Raw genomic sequence first — 25,008 nt, forward strand, 5'->3', positions numbered from 1 at the left:
AGTTAGATTTTGTGAAGATGAATTCCCCTTCAAACATGGTTTTCAATAGCAGCCTAATTGCTCTATGTTAGAAGTTTATCCACCATAGTCTCAAGAAACTTGTTCCTGGTTTCTGCCTTCCCCATCTGTATCTCCTGTTCTCACTTCCCAAAGTGGCAACCCTAATTTACAAAGCACCACTTTCTCACAGTCTCACTCTATCCTAGAAATGATTCAACCTAAGGATAACCCTGAGTCTATAGAAACTCACCCTGACATTGTTGATACTTCAGCTCAGCTTCACCAACACACTTAACCTGACGTTAACCCATCTTCTGTAGCACCTATTGTTGATTGTTTAACTCAGCCTAACCAGCATACTCCACTCATGGTTGATCAATTGCCAATAGTGCATCATGAGTTGACTAAACTGAATACAAACTCTGAATCAGTCTCCACTTCACACCTGTATTCTTCTCTTGGTAATCAACTGGAAGTGGTCTTGCCGTTAGTGGCTCCTAGTATTCCACCTGGTTAGAGTTCCAACTCAACTCATAATGCTTACCCCATGCTTACACGATCAAAAACAGGTTGCTTTAAGGTCAATAATAGATTTCTTCCACCAGCTCAAGCCTTACTCTCCACTCATAGATTCTTCAAGAGCCAAAATTTGTTAAGGAAGCTTTGACTACTCCCGAATGGAAAAAAGCTATGGAAGTAGAGTATCAAGCTTTGCAAAATAATAAAACTTGGGAGATGGTACCTTCTGAATATGGTATGACTGTGGTTGATTGTAAATGGGTATTCAAAACCAAGCTCAATTCTAATCGAACTCTTCAAAAATACATAGCTAGATTAGTTGCCAAGGGTCTTACACAAACCCTTGGCTTGGATTATTTTGATACCTTCTCTTCGGTTGTTAAAACAGCTACAATACGCATAGTTTTGTCTTTAGTTGTTCATAGAAATTGGCAAGTTCAACAACTTGATTTTAACAACGTCTTCTTAAATGGAGAGCTTACGAAGAAGGTTTACATGATGCCACCTGATGGTTTTTCAGATTATGTTGGTCCACAATAGGTTTGTAAGTTGAATAAGGCCATGTATGGTCTTAAGCAGGCCCCGCGAGCTTGGTTTAATAAGCTAAAAGGGGCACTTTTGGCTTGGGGTTTCCTAAATTCCAATTCTAATATCAGTCTCTTTTACTACAAAAAAGGTGAGGATGTGATCTATCTTTTAGTCTATGTAGATGATATTTTGGTGACCAGCTTATTGCTCAAGTGGTTAGAGATCTCAATGATCAATTTGCTCTCAAAATTATGGGAGAAGTGAGCTATTTTTTGGGGTTTGAAGTTTGTAGGAATAATGTTGGTATGTTACTTACACAAACAAAGTATGCTCAAGAGCTTTTAGATAAAGCTAATATGGGAGATTGTAAACCATGTCTCACCCCTATGACTATTAGGACAAAATTGGTGAAAGAAGATGAAAATTTATTTGAACATCCAATGCTCTATCGCATTTTCATTGGCGGCTTATAGTATCTTACATTGTCCAGACCCGATATTGCATTTACAGTCAACAAACTCAGCCAATTCCTTCAGAGTCCCTCGGCTATACATTGGACAGCTTGTAAAAGAGTGTTACGATATATTAAAGGCACTCTTCAATATGGCCTTCTATTTAAGAAACATAATCACTTTAATCTTAAAGCCTATGCTTATGCTGATGCTGATTGGGCTAGCAATGTCAATGATCATCGATCAACTAGTGGTTATGCAGTATTCCTTGGGGACAACCTGGTTCAGTAGAGCTCAAAGAAGCAAAAGGTGGTTTCTCTATCATCTACGGAAGCTGAGTATAAAGCCTTCAGTCAGGCTGCAACTGAAGTGGTTTGGGTTCAACATCTCTTTAAGGAACTAGGGATTGAAGTTAAAAAGATTCCCCTCATTTGGTGTGATAACATGAGTGCTAGAGCCTTATCCTCCAATCATGTTCTTCACGCTTGAATATAGAGATAGATATACATTAGGTTAAAGAGCTGATTGCAGTGAAAAACTTGGTTGTTCAATATGTCTCCACCGAATTTCAGAAAGCTGATATCCTGACAAAGCTTTGTCAGGCAGCAGATTCAATACATTGCAGGAGAAATTAAATGTGTTTTCTGTCTTACCTAGTTAAAGTAGTTGTGCTGTATGATTGAAAAACAGTTTAGTAGAGTTGACAGCTCATTTTTTTCTCAAATCAGGGAGTAAGAGAGTAGAAATCAGCTTCGTTAAGTAATGCAAATACAAGTTCCAGAATTGAAGTTTGTCTTTACGGGAGAATGTTGCTGAGTGCAGAGCATTTACAGGAAAATACTGCAGAGTAGAATTGAAGTTTGTCTTTACAGGAGAATGTTGCTGGGCAGATTGAAGGTTACTGCAGAACAGAATTGAAGTTTGTCTTTATAGGAGAATGTTGCTGAGCAGATTTGAAGGTTACTGCAGAACAGAATTGAAGTTTTTTTTTTTTTTTTTTTACAGGAGAAGTTGCTGAGCAGAATTGAAGTTTGCACAATCACAAAGTTTATAGAAAGTGAGAGAGTCCAATTTATGGTATAATATTGAAGAAATGAATTGTAGAGCAGAATGAAAGCAACAACTGTTCACCTAGTCAAGTGAGTTTGATTTAAGGGAGAATATTGAGATAAAGAGACAAAGAACAGGTGTCATCTTTCCTAGTCAAGGGAGTTTGGTTTAAGGGAGAATATTGAGATAAAGAGACAAAGAACAGGGGTCATCTTTGTAACAATTAAAACGACTATGACTGTCGGGAAATTAGTAAATAACTAGCAGTCTTATACGCTGCGTTTTCACTATTATATCAGCTGCATAAAACGCTGTGTTTTAGTGTTGTAATATCAGTATAAAAGTGCTTCTTCTTTGTGAGAGCTCAATGGATGAAATCCAAAGTATACCCACTTAAACTTCAGCTAGTGTAACTAACTTTTTCCTCTTTTGCGTGTGTCATTTTTCTTCTTATATTCTAGTAGAATCTCTTCAATATATCATACTTACCAGCATGACAACTTGCCATCTTCACTTCCACTTCTTAATTTTCTCTTTTGTTGCTTATTTTTTGAGGTAGAGAAACTTCATTATATCGACAGGGTATTTATAGGAGGAAGAGAGATTAGCTAAGTGGCTAAGTCCTTCATTCCTGTTTGAGCATCGCCGGCTTCCCAGTTTTGAAACGAAACAGGCCATGGTGGATTTAATTACTACTTCAAAATACTTATTGATAATTTACATAAATTAATCTCGAAAAGGGGAACAAGACAGGATAATCCTTATATATGTCACCATCTTTCTATCCAAGTTATGTTGGTTTTCCTGGTTGTAACTTATAAAGAAGTGACAAATACATATTCATAAAGAAAACCTAACAACTGCGCCCAACAAATAAATAAAGACAAAATGATGCAGTTCATATGTTGTTTGATTAATCTGTTCTTTAGCACTACAGAGGGCTGATTGGATTGTCGTAAAGCTACTCAAAATTGTTGATCACTTGTCTAAATTTTGCAGATGTTTTCTAATATAGTCAACTGCATGTTCCTGTCTAATCCTCTAATTTACACTACGCAAGTCTTAGGTACAGAGAGTATAAAGTCTATATTCTCAGATTAATTTTAAAAAAAAAAAATGGAGTTGTTGGACCCATTTGTAATAACTAAATGAAGTGTGCGACAACTTTGCCGATATATTATTGCGAATAAATGGGTATTTGTAGGGCTATGTATCCTTTACCCTTGGAGTTTGATAGGACCGGCCGTGTTGTTTGAATTATTCATTGATCTTCAGGTGGGAGAGCAAGACCTTTTCAATGTTACAGGTCATGGTTTTCAACATTTTATATTAAGCTTATATATAATTAATACAGAATTGCTTCGTTTTATAGACAATGCTCCAAGAAAGCGAAAACAATTTAATATTAGCTCATAATATATTTTATAAGGACTGGATTTTATATCTTATATCTAACTTGTGGCAGTAGATAGGTTTCTGCGTTGTGAATTATGAAACAATTCTAAAGTTACATCAGCCGAAAATGGGGGTCAATTATATCTTAGTTTGGACCAAACTTATAGGAAGATTTTGAAGGCTTTTTCTCTCATCACATCATAAATGTAACTTGAGGCGTTTCACTGTTTTGGGTCCAAGTAATGACTACAATCAAGCTGTATTAACCAAGACCTGTAGCGTAGATTGAACTGAAAAATATCTACACAGATTACTACACATCCAATTACTAAAAATCTTAAAACATGACATGCATCAATTCTACTTAGAACTCAACTTGTTTCTGCCCATGTTTGCATGCATGAATTAGAAATACTTGTAGCTAAAACCTTAAATGTTTGTAGCAAACGTCATGAATAGATTTTGCATATACCTGCAACTCATCCCGTGACTGACTTGCCCACTAGATATCATCCTATTAAGCATACGTTGTCATATTGTTTGCTAAATTACATCCAAATTATTCTTGATAGTTAATAACGGTTAAGAATCATAAAAAATTGTTAAAGATTATTTCAAATATGAACCGTCAAGAATCTGTCAAGAATTACAATTCTTGACAGTTTTTTAGAACAGTCAAGAAAATTTGTCAACTCATTTTATCAAGAAATGGGGTTTTTCTAGTAGTGAGGGATAGTGAGTCCAAAGGTGGTGAAGGAAGTGATTTTCGGTGAGTGAATCGATCGGGAAAGGAAAAAATTGGTCAGCCAAAACAGATGGCTATTACCGACGATTGACGAAGCGAATAGGGGAGGGTTTGGTTAGGAGGCTAAGGGAAGTGTTTTCATGGTGATGATTAGTGTTGTCGTCACTAGAAACAGGCCCTATTTTGCCTGGGTTGTCGACGCCAGGGGTGGTGTTTAGGGTGTTTTTACAAGATTTTAAACCTGTAGGGACTTATAAAGTTTAAGGGGTGTTTTTGTTGGATTTCATACATTTGGACACTGGTTTGACCGACCGATCAAAACGGTTCAACCAGTCAACCCAGAACTCAGCCACTTTGTCGGGTTTCTCCCCGAGCCGGTTTTTAATACCCTACTTTCCAGTTCTTACTTCTTAGAGTATTTTATATAATATAATAATTTATTAGATAATTATATATAAAACTAATATCGTGCTTGTTTTTTCTTTGTCAATTAATTACCATTGACAAATAACTATATAGAGCCATATATCTTTGATGCAAAAAATTTAGAACCACTGTTAATAATTTTCCATTGAAAAATTTTATGATCATCAGTTTTAAAAAGTTTGTTACTATTATATTAAATACAAAAAGTAATATAATGTCACAAGTGTAACTAATTAGTGCTGCTTGACGGGGAACAAAATCAAAAGGTCCTTTTGCAACGCGGTGCATGGTTTACGAAAGCACAAGTTTGACACGTCTGATAGATTATATATTTGTAATATAATATCTCTTTTTTTTTTTTTTTTAAGTTATTATTTGTAACAATTTATTCAAACTTTACCCGAGAAGTACACAATCCTTATACAATTTGTAATACTACAAACAAAATATAATTTGAAACCTTCTAATAATCATACGATAATGCCATACCTTATCCAGTTTTTTCCTAATGAGGGTTCCAGTTTATAATTCAGAGAAGCTAGTTTCCTGTCCATCATTTATTTGCTATTAGAATTGAACGGAGCATAGCTATGGGGGGGTGGAATCGCTAGCTTAGACGTGCACATCGCATTTCCCTCCCTTATTATTCCCTGGAATATAAGTACAGCTGGATGGCATAGAAGGTGGCACTGGCACCGGACCGAACCTTTTTCATGCGACACAACCACAAGTCTTGGTAGCTTTCTGTTCAAAGGCCTAGCCATTGCAAGAGATCGCTCCGACCTCAAAATAATCAACAAGAAGATGATGGACGTCATTACTACTTGAGCCTTCCTGCTGCAGAGATCTTGTTTACTTCTAGTATACATTGTGTGTGTGTGTGTTTGTGTTTATATATACAAGTGTCATGGATTCAAACTGTATGCAAAAAATCTTATTAGGGTTATCCATAATAGAGAATTTCCTTCAGAATTCTCATCAAGAAGCCAAGTATTTCTTATATTTCAAACACATCATATACTAATAGTGAGACAGTATCAGTAATATGATCTATAGATGATATATCCAACGTGGTCTCTACAAGGGTATGCTTGCATTTAATGAAAATTTGAAAAAGTCATTCCCAGTTATTTCTGGAAAAAATTAAGCTGCAGCTGAATTGACTCATTTAAGATAAGCATAAAAAATGTTGATATCATACATATATAAATATCCACGTTGTCCTAAAAGGCGGGGATAAGGAAACAGAATGCGACAGGGATCTAATTCATTCTCTCAACTTTTGACTCCATGCATGGAGGAAATATCCATGTCTATTTCTGCATAATATAATTGCAAACAATTACAAAAAATTATCAGAATTATCATCAAGGATACTGTTAAGTTATTGTGTATGTAAGGCAAATTGAACACACGATGCCACGTAATTGGGTTTCTTGTATGCTTTCAATAATATTAGAGTAACTGTAATGAATTAATCATTTTGTATAAGCTTATTGTAGATTAGTATAGTGCTTGACATGAAGCCAAAATTATAGAATAGAAACTATTAATTGTTTCCTGCTCTTGGAGTTTCATGTGTATTTCATGGATTTTAGTTTTCCTTCATCATCAGTTATTTTTCTACTATTCCATGTCAAATAAAACAACCCAAAAATTACTTTACAACTTTACCCATCAACTCTGCCCCAGTCACTGATATTAAAGCCCAACTTATCTCCGACTGTGCTGCTGAGTCACATTCAGATTTCTTAACCAAGTGTTCCAACCCGTTGTGGCTTAACCCTGATTTCTTTGTTAGTCTTCCTTTCAAAAAGAATGAAGACATCAATCCTACTAAAGCCACTCACCCTGGTATGACTCCTGAACACCTTGCTCTGGCCCAAGAAGAATTGGCCCAACTTGAAAAAGAAGGTCTTATTGAACCTACCCAATCCTCATTGGCTTGCCAAGCCTTCTATGTCAATAAACGAGCAGAACAAGTCCGCGGAAAACTCCGCCTTGTCATCAATTATAAGCCTTTAAATTGGTTCTTGGCTGATATCAATTTTCCTCTGCCTCGATTGAATTTTTTATTCAGCTATTTAACCAATGCTCATGTCTTTTCCAAGTTTGATCTTAAAGCTGGCTTTTGGCAACTTGGTCTTCATCCTACTGAACGAGAAAAAACTGGCTTCTGCATACCTAATCTTCACTATCAATGGACTGTTCTTCCCTTTGGTCTCAAAACAGCTCCCTCAATATTTCAGAAAGCCATGATCCGTATTTTTCAACCCATTTTAAAGCAAGCTCTCATCTACATTGATGATATTTTGCTTTACTCTCCTGACCACTCAAGCCATATGTCCTTGCTCCACCAGTTTTACACCATTCTCAAAAAATATGGTGTCATGCTTTCCAAGAAAAAGATGGTTCTTCAGACAACTTCCATTGACTTTCTTGGCATGCATATTGAAAATGGCCAATATCAACTTCAACCCCATATTGGCAAGGAATTACTCAAATTCCCAGACACTCATCTCACTTTCAACGAAACCCAACAGTTTCTTGGCATTGTCACGTACATGGCTCCCTTTATCAAAAAACTTTCCCCTTTAGTCCGACCCCTCCAATTAATGATCTGAAAGAATCCTCCTCCCTGGGGTCCAGACCAAACCACTTCAGTAAAACGACTCAAAGAAATTGCCCAACAGCTGCCCCCACTACAAATTCCCTCAACTGGCCAACGAATACTTCAAACCGATGCTAGTGATTCCCACTGGTCCGCCATTCTCCTTGAAGAAAATAATGGTGTTCGCAAAGTATGTGGTTACAAAAGTGGACACTTCAAACCAAGTGAAGAACACTACCATTCCACATATAAGGAAATTCTCGCTGTCAGACGTGGTATCGAGAAATTTGAATACCACTTGATCGGTCATCATTTTCTCATTGAAATTATAATCCTTATATTATAATTATAATTTGTATATAAATTCTCATTAAACAGATTGTATGATTGTCTATTTTCAAAGAGAATTTGTCAAGAATATTGGTTCAGATTCAATAAGTAACGATTTTACTTCTTAAAGCATCGTGGAGCACAACTTCCATAGTGTTCTACTTTATTATTAATTTAACATTGCATTTTTTATTTACTTTACTTTTACGTAATTAACGTTTCCTTCTAATGAAAAAACAAATTTCAAAGGGTAAGACTCATTATATTCATGTCCCGTACGATCTTTATTGTATTAGTAAAAATTTAATCATAACAACTAAATTGATCAAAAAAATATAAATATCATTAAAATCCTGGTTTTGCTCCGGGACAGGCTTTCTCATCTCCTAACACAAGAATTGATTAATTTGGTATTCAGAATTTGACATTTTTTTTTTTTTTTCCCTAAAGCTTTACAGCTTATGAATGGCAATATGTCCAAAGGTTTTCATATTTTTCACCAAAATAAAGGGTCTCTATATTGGTGATTTAATTTTGTCGAAGAAGAGAAGAAGACCATCCAATCAATGTTTTAATACCAACTAGGTGAAACCCAACAAAGTTGTTAGGTCCGGGGTTGACTGATTCAACCGGTTTGACCGGGTGTCAAAAAATTTAAAATTCAACAAATATACCACAGAAATCTCGTTAAGTCCTTACAGGTTTGAAATTTAGCAAATACACCCAAATACAAATCGGTCGTTGATTGGTTGACGGTGACAATACACCAAAAGCAATCCCAATCATCTTGATATAAGAACAAGAATAAAAGAATCAATACACTATATTTCATAAGTATACAGATCTAATTACACTTCCATTTTCAATCAAAGAATTTAACCCTTCTCGATCAAAGCAACAAGTTTAAGAGCCTGCATCTTGCTTTTTTATTCTCAGAATTAATTAACCTTCAGGAGGCCACCGCCATATCATTGACGTTGTGTGCAATGGCAGGTGGTGCACGAACGACATCGCCAGCAATGTTCATTGATCCAGTCACTGTTGATGATGGGCAGCTACCGCCGTTGTTTCCGGGGATGTATGTGCAAGGAGAACCGGCAATCGATGGCACAAGAGCTGCTTGAAGGGACTGGGTAAGAGCAAGACCTGGAAAGTATTTATTCAGCAATGGTTTCTCGTTCAAAGGCCTCATGGCAGCACCAAGTTTTTTTTTGAGTCAAAGTAAAAAAGATGGTGAAAACGAACAAAAAAAGTCGAGAAAAAAACTTTAGAGCCCATTTTGTCAGCTGAAATTTCAAGCCCTCTTCGCAACTTGCAGTTTAATTATGTGAGAATGAAACTGAATCAGATGGAAAGAGAATTAATGGTGTTGTGGGTGGAGATACTGAGAGGTACTTTATTTAGGAGATTGCGTATCAAAAAATATACATTTGAGATAAATAACACAATAATAAAATCACACCAGATAAATAACATAAGAATAAAATCACACCACATAAATAAACATGATATTTACATAGTTTGGTATAACAGTTTTACGTCCACGGCTAAGAGAAATCAACAATAGTTTCATGAACATAATATATAAGAGTGCACAACACTATAAACCCGGTACATAAAACAGAATGGAAACAATCCTAGTTTTTCTAAGACACTCTCCTCATGGTGTTTAATAACCCTTACATCAAATAGTCTGTATTCTCACATTCTCTTATAACCTTGAATTAGCTCTCACCCCTATATTTATAGGTAGTATATGAGATATTCTTAAGATTTATTTCAATTCCTAATAAGACTTCTAAATTAGATTTCGTAAATAGTATTCTTTATTAAATAGTTTTTTTAAAGGCATACAATTTCACATTAAAACAAATAGAAAAGTGAGCCACAATATCTCAGTACTCTTATATATAGGGCAATTGCATGCACTGACTATGGCTAAAATGGAGATGTTTCTTGGTTATTGACTTGGCCATCCTCCGAATAAGTTTGATTTTTTAACAGGATGGTCCAAAATCTGAATAAACATATACAGTATCTTGGCGACCAAGAAGAACTTTTATTAATTTTTTAATATAGAGGAAAGTGATTTGAAAATGCATAAAACTGAGTCTTATGAGATCATTTAAGATATAGAACGTAGACTATCAGCAATTAATCCAGCTACTATTAATTTCCTAATCCGATTGGATAAGTAATTAACTAGACTTGGATACATAGAAGTCATTGCTTACCATGGAAAATAAAAGGATAAAAAGAATAAGAGAGACCAGGAAAAACGTGATTAGTTTAGTTTGCTGAATCAAAACTTGTTAACAACGTGTTGAAGGAGAAGAAAAAATGTGAGAAGGGAAGGTGGAAAATTTTGCCCCAAGAATTGAAAATCAATATATTTGAATCCTTCATAAAACAATATTTTACAGAAGACGAATTCATATTATCAGACCACAAGTAATGTTTATGTTTTGCCACTAAAATTATTTAAATATGTATTTTATACTCTCGTTAATTAATTTCTCCTTTCCCGTGGATCATACGATATACAATATATGTTGCAGAACACGATTAACCTTTTAATGTAAAGACTGGTATTCCATCTGACAGAGACAACACATGGCGCACATGCATTTAATTGGCATAACATGTTAACATGTATACATACATATGAAATTTCAGTGATTTTTTTATAATTTTTTTTTTTTTTTTTAATAAATGGGGTGTTTAGATATATTAGCTTACGTACCCCTCAAATAATCCATGAGAATCCTGAAACTATCGATCAAGTAAGTGTTTCAATGACTACCCTTATCGACAATCAATGAAAAACTTAAATTTAGAACCTTTTGAATAATACACTCAAGAGTCTCTATCAAATCACTTGGTCACCTAAAGGTAGTTAAAATCAGTGACTTTTTTATATTTACATTTTGTTAAATCAGTGAATAATTGATAGCCCTTTCATTAATATGTAAAACTCAAAATATTTTCACTTAAAAATTACTAATATTTATAGGTCTAATTTTGAGCTTGAGATGGAACTTTGTAAGTTAATTAGTCTAAGCGATCATGCAATTACTTCATTATGAATGGGCAAAATCAGATCTTTTGGCATTGTATTATTTATAGGATCAATGAATCCTGTATTATCATGTGTAAAGTTTATTTGTAGATTTTATTCTTGGTCCATTTTATTCAGAAAAAAAAATCTCTATATGCTGATTTCTATTAAACTTTTATCTTTCATCAATAACCATAACATGTTTCATCAAAAATTATCACTACGATTTAATGATTTTAAAAAGTTACTACGTACATATGTTATGATTTAAGCATTTTAAATCGAAATGCTTCATCACATCAATAATTTAAATTGTTTGTTCGAAACGCGGTAGTATGGCTTTGGATTTCTTGTTTGCCCACATTTCAGAAACAACGGTCTACTGACTACTGTCATTCATCAATTTCTCAAATTAAATTCATGCCGTTTTCTCGTACAAACTAAACTTCATTGAGCACCATTATATAAGAACAGGAATTAATAAATAAAAACGAATAAAAATCACTTATATTTTCCAAGTATACAACACATTATCGACCTTATTCTCATTGCCTTAGGCTTTGAGCTACCTTATTTAAGTCGAAGAAAAAAAGAAGTGAAAATCATTCTGACAACCGAAGGTATGCATGGTTTTCCCCACGAAAAAAAAAATCAATTAAAGAACATAACATAAGAATGCACGATAGAGAAGTTATAATTGCAGTCCATAAATGATCAAGCAGCCACGGAAGAATCAATAAAGTTTCCTGAGAAAGCAGGAGGTGCACGAACGGCTTGGCCGGCAAAGTTCATTTCATTGACAGTGGTCCCTTTACCGCTGCCGGCGGGGATGTGAGTGGGAGGAGAACCATGAACTGGTGGCACAGGGCCGACAAGGGATAGAGCAAGACCAGGAAAGTATTTCTTCAGCAATGGATTCTCGTGCAAAGGCCTCATGGCTGCACCAAACTGAATGCCACTTGAAGTGAACAAAATGGTGAATACGAACACAAATGACAAGAAGCTAATTTTAGAGGCCATTTGTCTGCTGAATTTGAAAAACACTTTTTGTTTTAGTTAATGCGAGAAAGTAAGAAATGGAAATTGAATTAATTTTGCTGGGAATGTGTTTGGTGAAGATTTGGTATGCATATTGCTTACTTATATAGGCGAGGATAAGGTTCAGTTCTCCACAATGAAGTCTATTTTCTTGACTATTGGCCACGGTTTGAAGTTTGAACAAATATGGTCCAAGCTATGAATCAAATATACAGTAATTAACTTGAAAATCTAATATATAACATAGAAATTAATATAATAAATAGTTAACGCGTTGAAGGGGCTGATCAATAAGTATGATAATTACCAAAAACAAAACACCGTTGGAAATTACGAAAGTCACATTTAGGCGAAAGAAATAAAGCATATGCAGCACGCCTGTTGCGTATGAAAGTACGTATGACTGCTGAATGCTGAGTGGTGAGGTGAGTCCGTGTAGAAAGGGTATTGACTTTGATCAGTTGTTGGATGGGGGTGAACGGTGATGATCGACCCAAATTGTCGTATGCGTCGTGGCGGACAATTTTACTTCTTGTTAATCTTAGTCTAAATAGGAAAAATAATTTTCTTAGACTGAAATTTCACGCAAGCATGAATTTATATTAACATACGCTATATGTTTAATTGACTTTCTACGTCTAATGTTATTTATAAGTTGGATGGTTCCTTTGCTTTTCCCTTTTTATTTTAATATATTTTTTTCAATGGCAAAAAGTGAGGACATAACAAATTAATGATCATAGAATTTAAAAAGATTAAACCTTATATACTTAAATGATAAATCAACTAGTTTGATTTAATTACGTTACTTATCTTTTAGATTGTATTGTTAATACNGAGGGTCATGAGTCTCTGTATCAATTTGAAATTTGACTTCAGCAGAGGCAAGAGTCAAGGCTCCTCTTTCAATACGTCTCTGCCTCATCACCTGCAGAATCATAAGAAGCAACTTTCTCAGAGGAATCCACTAATATCCCATGAACAAAGTAAAGCAGGCTCCAGGTAAGCATACCTTTGCCAGAGAATTCATATTTCTCAAATCTGTAGTTACTGGATCCATCAGTCGACTGCACAAACAATAAAATCAGTTGAATTGTTTCAATAAAAATGACACTCATAAAAGGGAAACAAAAAGTATAGAGATATACTTGCATCATAAAACAGACAACCCATTAAGAATATATGCAAGTTCTTGCCAGAAAAAACAAATGAAATAAAGGAAATAAATTGATGGCACATAGATGCATGGTCACTGCTTAAATTATCATAACCAATCATCCATGAGCATTATGTAAATTTTCATAATCAACTCAGGAAGAAAAAGTCCTTTCTATTACTCAGATGTTGGAGCTGTTTAAGAAGTTTGAAACAAACAAACATCAGCTATGGGCCTGACTTTCAGTTTTCCAGGCTAATATATATATATATATATTTCCAGGCTAATATATATATATATATATATATGTATATTGTTGAAGTGAAGACTGAAATAAGGCCACTGTGAAGTTTAATGAAATACAGCATTTGGCATTTGGCTTAAACAAATCTTGATCATTGATTTCTTCCAGATCTGATGGCTGAGAATCATCACTGAGTCAACAATATAAAAGGAGAGGGGTGCACAGTCAACGATAGTTTTTTGGCTGTTGTTTTTCTTCTGTTTAACCTTTTCCTCTTTCGCATTTTACTCTCTGTTTTGAGCTGTTTAGTTTGGTTAAAGAAACTCTTGCAACTTGGGTTGATTGAGTGATTTGGTAATCAATCAAGAGGGCTAATTTGCTCTTGTTCTTGGGGATTCCAGGTGAGTGTCTCTAGGAGGAGTTACTGTGTGGGTTTCTTGTAACAAAGAGAGGTTGATAGGCTTGTAATTGTTCTTGGTTGGATCTTTTCTAATAAGTAGTGCAACGAGCTCTCCCATTTCCAGAGCTCAACATGGATGTAGTTTATCCAATTTGGATAAGTGAACCATGGTACATCTTGTGTTCTTGTGTTTATGTGATTTGTGTGAATCTTTGTGATTGTGTGATCTGGTGGTTTGTTTGTGTTTGCTGGTTAATTATAACAGTGGTATCAGAGCCAATAGACAATAGGTTTGATTGATTTGTTGATTATCTGGTGATCTAGGGTTTCTGGAAAAATTAGGGTTTGTCAAGAATTGGGGCTTTTTCAAATTGGGACTTTCTCTGGTAATCTTCAGTCTTAGTTTATAGATTCAAGTCGTCAAATCATCAATCGAGGAAGTTCTTTGAAGATTTAGGTTCGGGTCTTAGCAAATCATTCAAGAATTCTTTTGTCAAGTCGGTCTAGGGTTTCAATTAGGGCTTCTTGAAACAGAGTCAATTGTTTAACACAAATATGACAACCACACGATTGGAAGTCACTCAATACGATGGAAAGATAGATTTTGGGAGTTGGAAAAAGAAGATGAAGGCATTGCTTTCCCACAACAAGGTGGGAATTGCCCTAGAGAAAGACGCATCCAGATGGCCAAAAGAGAAACGGAAGAAGAAGGATGAGATCAATGAGGAAGCGTACAACCTCATAGTGATGAATCTGTCAGACAATGTCCTACGAAAGGTGGATGGGCCAAAAACTCCTCTAGCCCTATAGGGTAAACTCGAAACCTTTTATTCTTTACAGTCAGCACCTAATCTTGCGTTTTTAAAGGGTGGTTTATTTTCGTACAAAATGGATAGTTCTAAATCAATTGAGGATAACCTAGATGAATTCTTGAAAATGACTTTAATTCTTAAAGGAACTGATCAAGAACTAGGGGACACCAATTTAGCAATGATTTTATTAAATTCATTAACCAAAGATTATATAGTTGTAAAGAATGCTTTACAGTATTCAAGGATTGTGCCTAGTTTAGATTTGATAGTTGTTGGACTCAAAGCTAGGGAACTAGAGCTTAAGGTTCAGAAAAGATCTGGGAGCAATCTGTTTGTAAAAGGTAGGTCAAAATCTAGTCAAACAGGAAAGACTAATAAGCATCAACAAGGGTCTAAAAACAAGAAAAAATGGAAGGGGAACAATGAAACAAAATCTGACACTAGGAAGTGTTTCTTTAGCAATAAACTTGGTCATATCAAGAAAAACTGCTTTGAATGGTTGAAGAAACATAAACAAGGAAACATTGAGAGTAACTTGGCTTCTAGTAAAAACCAATGGGATGAGCCTGAGGTCTTGACAGTATCAACATCTGATACTGCTAAGGAATTGGTCCTCGACTCAGGCTATTCTTTTCATATGAGCCCACACAAGAACTGGTTCTAGAATCTAGAAACACAGGAAATTAAAACTGTCTATATGGGAAACAATCAGGCCTGTAAAGTGAAGGGTATAGGCAATGTAACTCTTTGACTAACTGATGGAAAACTTGTAAAATTAATCAAGGTTAGATAAATCCCTGATTTAAAAAGGACTCTTATCTCCTTAGGGACCCTAGATGAGGTTGGATGTTCCTATAAAGCTAACAATAGGTGCTTATATGTGTATAAAAATCAGAATCTGGTTCTTAAAGGGGAAAAGATAAATGGTCTATATATACTATGTGGAGATTCTCATCCTGAATGTTTTAATATTGTGTTGCCTCCCACTAAACAGATTGTAACTGAAAAATGACACCTTAGGTTGGGGCATATGAGTCAAAAGGGTATGAACATCCTTAGTAGTCAGGAGTGTTTGGAAGGGACACCATTAGCAACCTAGAATTCTGTGAAAAATGTGTCTTAGGAAAACCACATAGACTAAGTTTTTCAAAGGGGACTCATTTAGCCACAAACTGTTTAAAATACTTACACTCTGACCTCTAGGGACCTGAAAAAATTAAATCTCATGGTAGGAACAGTTACTTCCTATCCATTGTCGATAACTACAGTAGAAAAGTTTAAACATTTCTCCTGAAGACCAAAGATCAAGCTTTGACTAAGTTTAGGGATTGTTAGAAAACCAACTAAGAAAGAAAGTAAAGGCACTTCATACTGACAATGGACTTGAATTTTGCAATTCTGAGTTTGACAACTTCTGTAAAGAACATGGCATTTTGAGACATAGAACTGTAGCTAGGACCCCTCAACAGAATGAAATGGCAGAAAGGATGAACAGAACCTTACTAGAAAAGGTTAAGTGTCTCTTATTTACCTCAGGGTTGCCAAATACCTTTTGGGGGGAAGCCTTAGCCACTACAACCTATCTTGTAAACAGAAGCCCTTCCACTGCCATCAATGGAAAGTGTCCTGAAGAAATCTAGTCTGGAAGAAGACCAAACTTAAGTCACTTGAGGATATTTGGATGTGTTGCTTATGCACATACTGTAGGAGGAAAACTTGAACTTAGGTCCACCAAGTGTATATTCCTAGGTTACCAAGAAGGCACAAAAGGGTATAGATTATGGGATAGGGAGACTCCAGGGGTAAAGATCATTGTAAGCCGAGATGTGGTGTTCAATGAGAGTGAATTCCCTTGCAAAGGATCTACCACTGATCAGGGAAGCATAAAAAACACTGAACCTTACCCCAACCCTACTGGAAGTACACTAATTGAGGTGGAGCAACTAACACATCAGCCTAACCCTGCCCAATCAGAAACAGAACCCCAAACTGAAGTTAAAACTAAACACATTGAACTTGGACAACCAGAAGAAGAAATCACTGATGAAATCCTAGAACATCAACCAGTTGAACTTCAATAGTACCAACTGGCCAGGGACAGAACCAGGAGAGAGCTAAGGCCACTTGCACGCTATTTTTATGTTGAACTAATCTTTACTGCCTTACTTGCAAGTATAAAAGTCCATAGGACAAAACCTGAAACATATGATGAGGCTATGAAATCCAAAGATAAAGATAAGTAGGAAGCAACAATAAGGGCAAAGATGCACTCACTAGAGGTAAACAAAACCTGGACTTTGGTACCCAAACTCAAAGACCAGAAACTGATCCAATGTAAGTGGATTTATAAACTGAAAGACGGTATCTCAATTTCTGACCCTCCTAGGTATAAAGCCAGGCTGGTTGCCAAAGGCTACACCCAAAAAGAGGGAATAGACTTCAATGAAGTCTTTTCCCCAGTGGTGAAATACCAAACCATCAGACTAATGTTGTCCATTGTTGCACACCAGAATCTAGAATTAGAACAGCTAGATGTAACTACTACTTTTCTTCATGGAAATTTAGATAAGCAAATTTATATGTGCCAACCTATAGGATTCATTGATGTTAGGGTTCCTGACCATGTATGCTTGCTTCATAAGTCCCTATATGGCCTCAAACAGGCCCCTAGGCAGTGGTACAAAAGGTTTGACACCTTTATAATGGGCCTGGGATTTAGGAGAAGCAAGTATGACAGTTGCTTCTATTTTGACTTAGATAAAAATCTGCCCATTTACCTTTTATGATATGTTGATGATATGTTGTTAGTCAGTAGATGCAAATCTAGGATGCAAGATCTGAAGAAGAAACTAAGCTCTGAATTTGACATGAAAGATCTGGGAAATGCTAAGAAAATATTAGGAATCGTGATATCTAGAGATAAGAGGAATAACTGTTTAAAGCTTGATCAGAGTAATTATTTGCAGAAACTCATAAATAAATTTGGTATGACTGACTCAAAACCTGTCTCAATGCCCTTAGCAAATCATTTCGTGCTTAGTAAAAACCAGTATCCTAAAAGTGAAGCTGAGATGATAAAGATGAATGATATCCCATATTAAAACATGTACATATAAAAAAATTTAATATATTATAATATTAAAGTTTTGATTAATTAAGTGTATAATTGGAATTAGGATCCAATTAAAAGTGTTTTGATGTTGTTAAAAGAATTATTTTTGAATAAAATAGTATATTTGATTGAATAATAATATAATAATTAGTTATGAGTAATACTAGCCTTACAAAGAGGCATACAAAGACTCATAAAAAGAGTCAAATCTAACCCTTAAAAGAAGGGAAAAAGAGAGAGAGAAATAGGCAATCATGAATTTTAAAGGCTGGATTTGACTCTTTATATGGGTCTTTATATGCCTCTTTGTAAGGCTAGTATTATTCATTAGTTATTTACTTTAATTATCAAATTCTAAGTATATATCTATAGTAAATTAGTAATTAATTAATTATATATGATAAATTGATAAACATTAGTACATTACTAGTTAAATGATTACTTAATTAATTATAACATTACATTATAAATAAATGATTACTTAATTAAATAATTACTTAACTAATTATAACATTCCATTATAAACATTGGTACAATACTTAATTAAATGATTAGAAATTTAATTAATTATAAGTATGATTACTTAATTAATTATAACATTACATTATAGTATAATCACTCAATTAATTATAACATTAAATAATTAAATGATAAGTTAATTAATTATAACATTATATTATAAATATTAGTAATTTACTATATTAGTACAATACATAATTAAATGATTAGAAATTTAATTAACTATAACATTAGACTATAGATTTATAGTATGATTACTTAATTAATTATAATTAACATTACATTATAGGATGATCACTTAATTGGTTATAACATTACATAGTTAAATGATAGCTTAATTAATTATAAATTTATAACATTATATTATAAACATTAGTAATTTTCTACATTAGTACATTACTTAATTAAATGATTAAAATTTTAATTAATTATAACATTACATTATATATTTATAGTATCATTACTTAATTAATTATAATACTACGTTATAAACATTAGTATAATACTTAATTAAATTATTAGAAATTTAGTACAATATTTATGAGTGACATTGGATACAAATGAATGAGTAATCAAAAGTTGAAAACTATTAAATGCACGCTTTCTTAATTTGTTAGGGTTGTATTTGTAGACTTTTAAGGTAATTTTGTCATTTTTTAAACTAATAGGAGGGTAATTGATTTTTTACAGGGTACCCGGTAAGAAACAAGAACCTGCATTTCAGGTTCCAGTTCCTTGAATTTAAGAATCGAAACCAATAGGTTTCGGTTCCAGTTCCTTTTTCTGGGAACCTATACTTTATGGTTCCAGTTCCAGTTTCTCTAAAAATTGCAGGGTACCCGAAACCGCTCACCCTTAGAAAAACAAAATTCAAAAGGTAAGACTCATTATATTCATGTCCCTCATGATCTTTATTCTATTAATAAAAATTTATCGTGACAACAAAATTTATCAAAAAATATCAATATAAATTTAAGTTTTATTTTAAAAAAATTCAGCCCTCCCTAAAATAAAATCCTTGTTTTGCCCCTGGACAGCCTCTCTCATCTGCTGACACAAGAATTGCTTAATTTGGTGGTCGGAATTTGATTTTTTTGTCTAAAGCTTTAGAGCTTATGGATGGCAATATATATAGGCTGCGTTTGTTTCACATTTGGGAATACTACTTTTAGTATTCCCAAAAAAGTTAAACAGTAAATTACCCAAAATTTCAGATTTTTGGGAATACTACTCCCAAAATTATTCAACTTTTTTTAAACCCCTTAAATTTGATAATTTAATTAAATACCCCTAAATATTTTTTTTTAAATTACAAAAACACCCCAATAATCCAAATTTACCAGATTCCGGCCACCACCACCGGAAAATGGCCGGAATCTGGTAGAATGGCGCACTACCGGCTGAATCTGGCCGGCAGTGCGCCGATCTAGCCTTTTTCGGCCAGATCCACGGTGGATCTGGTCGGAAAAGGCCAGATCTAAGGCCCAAGATCTGGCCGTTGACGGCCAGATCTTTGGCCGTAACACTCGGTCACGACGGCCAACAAACGGTCGTCGTTGACCATCAACGACGACCGTTTGTTGGCCGTCGTTGAGAGTAAATACGGCCAGATCTGGCCGTTGATGGCCAGATCTGACCGTAGATCTGGCCTTTTCCGGCCAGATCCACCGTGGATCTGGCCGGAAAAGGCCATAGCGACGCATGACCGGCAAGATCCAACCGGTCATGNCTAACTGTCATTTATCCAAAATTTACTTCTCCTAACTTTCTGTACCAAAATTTGAGCTTATTTTCAACTCATTAACTATTTTAGATATTGCCATCCTTATTTATGCTGGCTTTCTCCATTGCCCCTTCAAAAAAAGTGCAGCAATGGCGTTCAATCATACCAATTATTTGCAATTTCTAGTTCTGCTCCTTCTCTCAGGCACCGCTTTTTCCACCATTGTCAAAACTCTTCCCGGCTTTTCTGGTGACTTACCTTTCACACTTGAAACTGGGTGCGTACTATAATGCAGTATTTCTACTTCAACTTTGATGTTTATTATTTGCAAGAAAATGTGAATATTGATAAGTATGAAATGTTTTTTTATTTTTTTTTTTATTTTTTTTTTCTGCTTCAGATATACAAGTGTGGGAGATGTTGAGTTCTTCTACTATTTTGTGGAGTCAGAAAAAAATCCAGCGGCTGACCCTTTGCTTCTTTATCTCAATGGAGGTCCTGGTTGTTCTGGTTTGAATGGATTCCTCTTCCAAATAGGTAAGCTTTATATATCCACTCTTCTTCGTCTTCCAAGATTAATGAAATTTTCTTTTGGGTGAATTTTTTATGTATTAGCAATTTAATTTGTCAGTAAATAGAACCAGGTGAGACGCTCATTTTTCTATGCTTAACAGTCAAATTGAATGGTAGTTGAGTTGGTATTAGGATAATGGATTTTTGGTAAAATGAATTGAATATTTGAATAGGAGAGAAAAACTCTGTCGACACATTATTTCTACCCATATTCTCAATCTCATTCCCAAAATATTGTTTGTTTTGTTATTTGAGAAATATTATTATATTTTTTTAATTATTTTTAGACCCCTTAAGTTTATTAATTTCATAAATACCCTCAGAAAAAAAAAAGGTTTAAAAATGAATAAAAACACCCGCACCCACCCATACTTGCCAGATTCTGGCAACCACCGTCGGTGATAGTCGAAATCTGTCACAACAGCCTACAAACTACCGGGACTAGCTAGTAATTCACCGATCTGGCCGTTAGCGACAACCAGATCTGGACTTTTCTGGCCATATCGACACCTTACTTGTCAGATCTGTCCGGTCTGTGTCGTAACGCCATTTTTCGGCCAGATTCCGACGGTGGTGGCCGAAATTTGGCATTGTGGGTGGTGGGGGTGTTTTTGTTATTTTACAAATTTTTTATATATTAGGGCGTTTAGTTAAATTAGCAAATCTAAGGGGTTTTTTTGTAAATTTTTAAATTTTACCTCGTAATACTCCCCTATTCAACTACCCAATATTATTTCCAAAATCTTATCCAAAATAATAAAACAAACGGACGATAATGTAATGTCTATGTGCTAGTAATTATTGTATTTAATAATTATTAATTGCAATTTATTTAAAGATAGATGAATTTTTTTTTTTAAAATATGACATAAATTTACTTGAAGGTAGAATAAATGATATGACATCCTCTTTTTATTCAGCATTTTTTCCATAATAACTTTTCTAATTGTAACTTTTTTGTGTGAATTTAATTAAAAGAAAGTGTATTAAGTAGTATGCATTATATAATCTTAGCATCTGGTGTTTATGTGTGTGTCTTAGGCCCATTAAAATTCGACCGCAAAAACTACACTTCAGGCCTACCGACATTGCTATATGAACCCAATTCATGGGCCAAGGTAGAATCAATCATGCGTCTTTTTTATCTCAAACTTTGTTCTTAAGTAATGTTGTTTTCATTTCTCAGGCTACCAACATCTTATTTTTGGATGCACCAATTGGAGCTGGTTTCTCTTATGCTACAACCTTAGACGCTTGGAACACAACAGACACAAAACATGCGCAACAAGTTACCACTTTCCTAAGAAATGTGAGCTCACTATTTGATGATACCTAACAAAACAATGATATGATTTAATTAATTATTGGTAGTTTAACTTACTTTGTTCTGAAATGCAATGCAGTGGTTGAGTAATCATACAAGTTTCACGGCAAATCCAGTCTATATCGGTACCGATTCATATGCTGGAATAAATGCTCCTATGATTGCTCTTGATATTTTGGATGGTAATTTAATCTTCTCCAAACTCATTTGTACTGCTCAATTTAATCAGATTTTGAAGTCACCATTATAATATAATATATGACTTTGGACTTGAAGGCAATGAGGCTGGAGATAAGCCAATTATTAATCTCAAGGTGCAAAGCTAATCTTACTTTGTCAGTCATTTGTTTTTAAAATTATTTTATGTATTATCTTTGATTGTAATTTCTTTTAAACAACCTCAGGGATTATCGCTTGGATGCCCACACACAGATACAGACCTTGAAACTAATGCAAAAATACCCTTTGCTCATCGAATGGCACTTATTACAGATGAATTGTTTGAGGTATAATCAAAATTAAAAAAAAAAAATGAACTTATGCTTTCAATAATAGTTATTTTGGATTGGGAATTTAATTTAATTTTTTTTCTTTTTATCTTTTTTCAGAAAGCCAACAAGAGTTGCAATGGGAGCTATGCCGTTATCGCTCCAAACAATACTGAATGTGTAGAGGCTATTGATGCTATAGATGAGGTGAATTTGATGGATTATGAATGTTATTTTATTACAGTATGGTCTTTTACGAGTCTTATATGGGCATAAAATTGAGTGATTAATTGATGTTTGATTTTATAGTGCGTCGAAATGATAAATCGACAAAATATTCTCGAACCCGATTGCGCTCTCCTATCTCCGGAGCAAGCACAAGATCAAAAGATCCGAAGATATCTCAGAGAAAACACAGGAAATTTCATCATGCAATCGCCTCAAACTCGTGATCTTTATTGCCATGTAATGAATTTTCATGTTGCGTGCATGCTCAAATTATTTTCTAAAGTAAAAATATAATCATCCTCACTGTTTTTTGTATGACAGAACCTCCCATACTTGTTGTCTGTCATATGGGGAAATTATGAATCTGTCCAAGAAGCTCTAGGAGTTCGACCGGTATGAGTTTGTGGAGAGTAATGAGATTTATATAATACTTGGAATAATCAACAAAAATTCCTGAAATTTTCTTGTGATAACAGGGAACCGTTAAAGAATTTTATCGATGCAACATTAGTTTGGCATACACAGTTGATATTAATTCAGCTATTCCTCAACATAAGGAGCTCACACAGAAAGGCTTGCAACTTCTGGTTTTCAGGTGAATCTTATGAGATTTTCAAAACACAAAAGAACAAAAAATTCTGCAAATCTTACATTGAAATAAACTCAAATTGCAATGAGAATTGTTCTTAAACTTCTCCTTCTGCATGCAGTGGTGATCACGACATGGTTATGCCACATAACGGTATTGAAGAATGGATAGGCTATTTGGATTTGAGTCTTGATAGTGATTGGCGTCCATGGTTTATTGAAGGTCAAGTTGCTGGGTAAGTTCGTGAATTTTCAAAGTGATGGTTACAATTCTACCATTGATAAAACTCTCTTTTAAGTTAAAATGTTTTTGCATAATTTGTAGGTACACGAGGAAGTTTGACAACAGTGGATACCGTTTGACATATGCAACAATTAAGGCAATAAAACTCTTACTATATATCCTTAAATTAGTTCTTATTAATCTATAAATGAAATTAAAAGGATTAAATTAAATTATTTATTTTGTTTTTGTTTATACAGGGAGCTGGCCACTCGCCTCCAGAGGACAAACGGAAGGAATGTTACATCATGTTTCATAGATGGATTAATTATTATCCTCTGTAGGAATTTTTAGCTTCTCTAAGTAATAATTCAAAAGTATCTAGTTTATGTACTAGCTTTATCCTCAGGAAAGTCAATTTGTTACGGACATAAATTAATTATTGTATCGTTTTAGTGTAACCAAGGGGAATTTAGCTACTTTGAAATAATATTGATCATAAGTTGTTGCTGGAGCATTACAACTTTTGTTCACAAATTAATTTAAGAATGAAAATTATTACTCGTAAATATGTGTTTAAGAATTTAGAATAGAATCTGGCCAGTCGTATGCCGATCTAGCCTTTTCCGGCTAGATCCATGATAGATCTGGCCGGAAAAGGCCAGATCTAAGATCAAAGATCTGACCGTTGACGGCCAAATCTTTGGCCGTAACTAGTCTGTAATGACGGCCAACAAACGGTCGTCGTTGACTATTAACGACGATCGTTTGTTGGTCATCGTTGACGAGCAAATACGACCAGATCTGGCCGTCAATGGCTAGATCTAGCCATAGATCTGGTCGGAAAAAGCCATATCGGCGCACGACCGGCAAGATCCAATCGGTCATGCGTCGATACGGCTACTCCGGCCACCCTCTGGCGGTGGTGGCCTGCTGTCCGTATTTGAGGGTGGGTTGGGGGTGTTTTTGTTAACTTTTAATGTTTTATTATAGGGGTGTTTTTGTAAATAAACAAATATAGAGGATATTTTATTAATTTGTAAATCTTACATCTTAATACCCACCCAATTCAACTTTTTTTTTTAACTTTTTTCAAAAAACTTTTTCAAAAAACCCAAAATTTTGAACCAAACAGAGCCTAGGGGACTTACCACATTGGGTTTATAAAATATTCAATTTATTAACTTCTTAGGTTAAAATCACATTGGGCTTATAGGGTATTTAATTTTATTAACTTTTTGGGTTAAAACCTCCTTGAGCCACCTATCACATTAGGCTTATAGGTTATTCAATTCATTAATTTCTTGGGTTCAAACCACCTTGGGTCACCTACTACATTGGGCTTATAAGTTATTCAATTCATCAACATTTTGGGTTCAAACCACCTACCACATTGAGGTCACTTATTATGTTGGGTTTATAGGGTATTCAATGGTCTTGTGCTTTGTTTTGTGTAAATAGCATTT

At 34.6% G+C, this 25,008-nt stretch overlaps 1 protein-coding gene across 1 annotated transcript; it reads left to right on the forward strand.

Annotated features, from left to right (window-relative positions):
• Positions 1-20,155: 20,155 nt before the first annotated feature.
• On the forward strand, positions 20,156-24,059 carry LOC116142443 (serine carboxypeptidase-like 7). Its single transcript, XM_031427861.1, has 14 exons — positions 20,156-20,395; positions 20,519-20,655; positions 21,733-21,809; positions 21,878-22,000; positions 22,095-22,197; positions 22,292-22,329; positions 22,420-22,521; positions 22,624-22,710; positions 22,813-22,968; positions 23,053-23,124; positions 23,208-23,326; positions 23,442-23,555; positions 23,645-23,699; positions 23,803-24,059. The coding sequence occupies exons 1-14, from the start codon at positions 20,268-20,270 to the stop codon at positions 23,884-23,886; spliced, it is 1,395 nt and encodes a 464-aa protein (XP_031283721.1). The 5' UTR covers positions 20,156-20,267; the 3' UTR covers positions 23,887-24,059.
• Positions 24,060-25,008: the final 949 nt, after the last annotated feature.

This window comes from Pistacia vera, unplaced genomic scaffold, assembly GCF_008641045.1.
Source record: "Pistacia vera cultivar Batoury unplaced genomic scaffold, PisVer_v2 Contig408, whole genome shotgun sequence".
NCBI classification, from domain to species: Eukaryota; Viridiplantae; Streptophyta; class Magnoliopsida; order Sapindales; family Anacardiaceae; genus Pistacia; species Pistacia vera.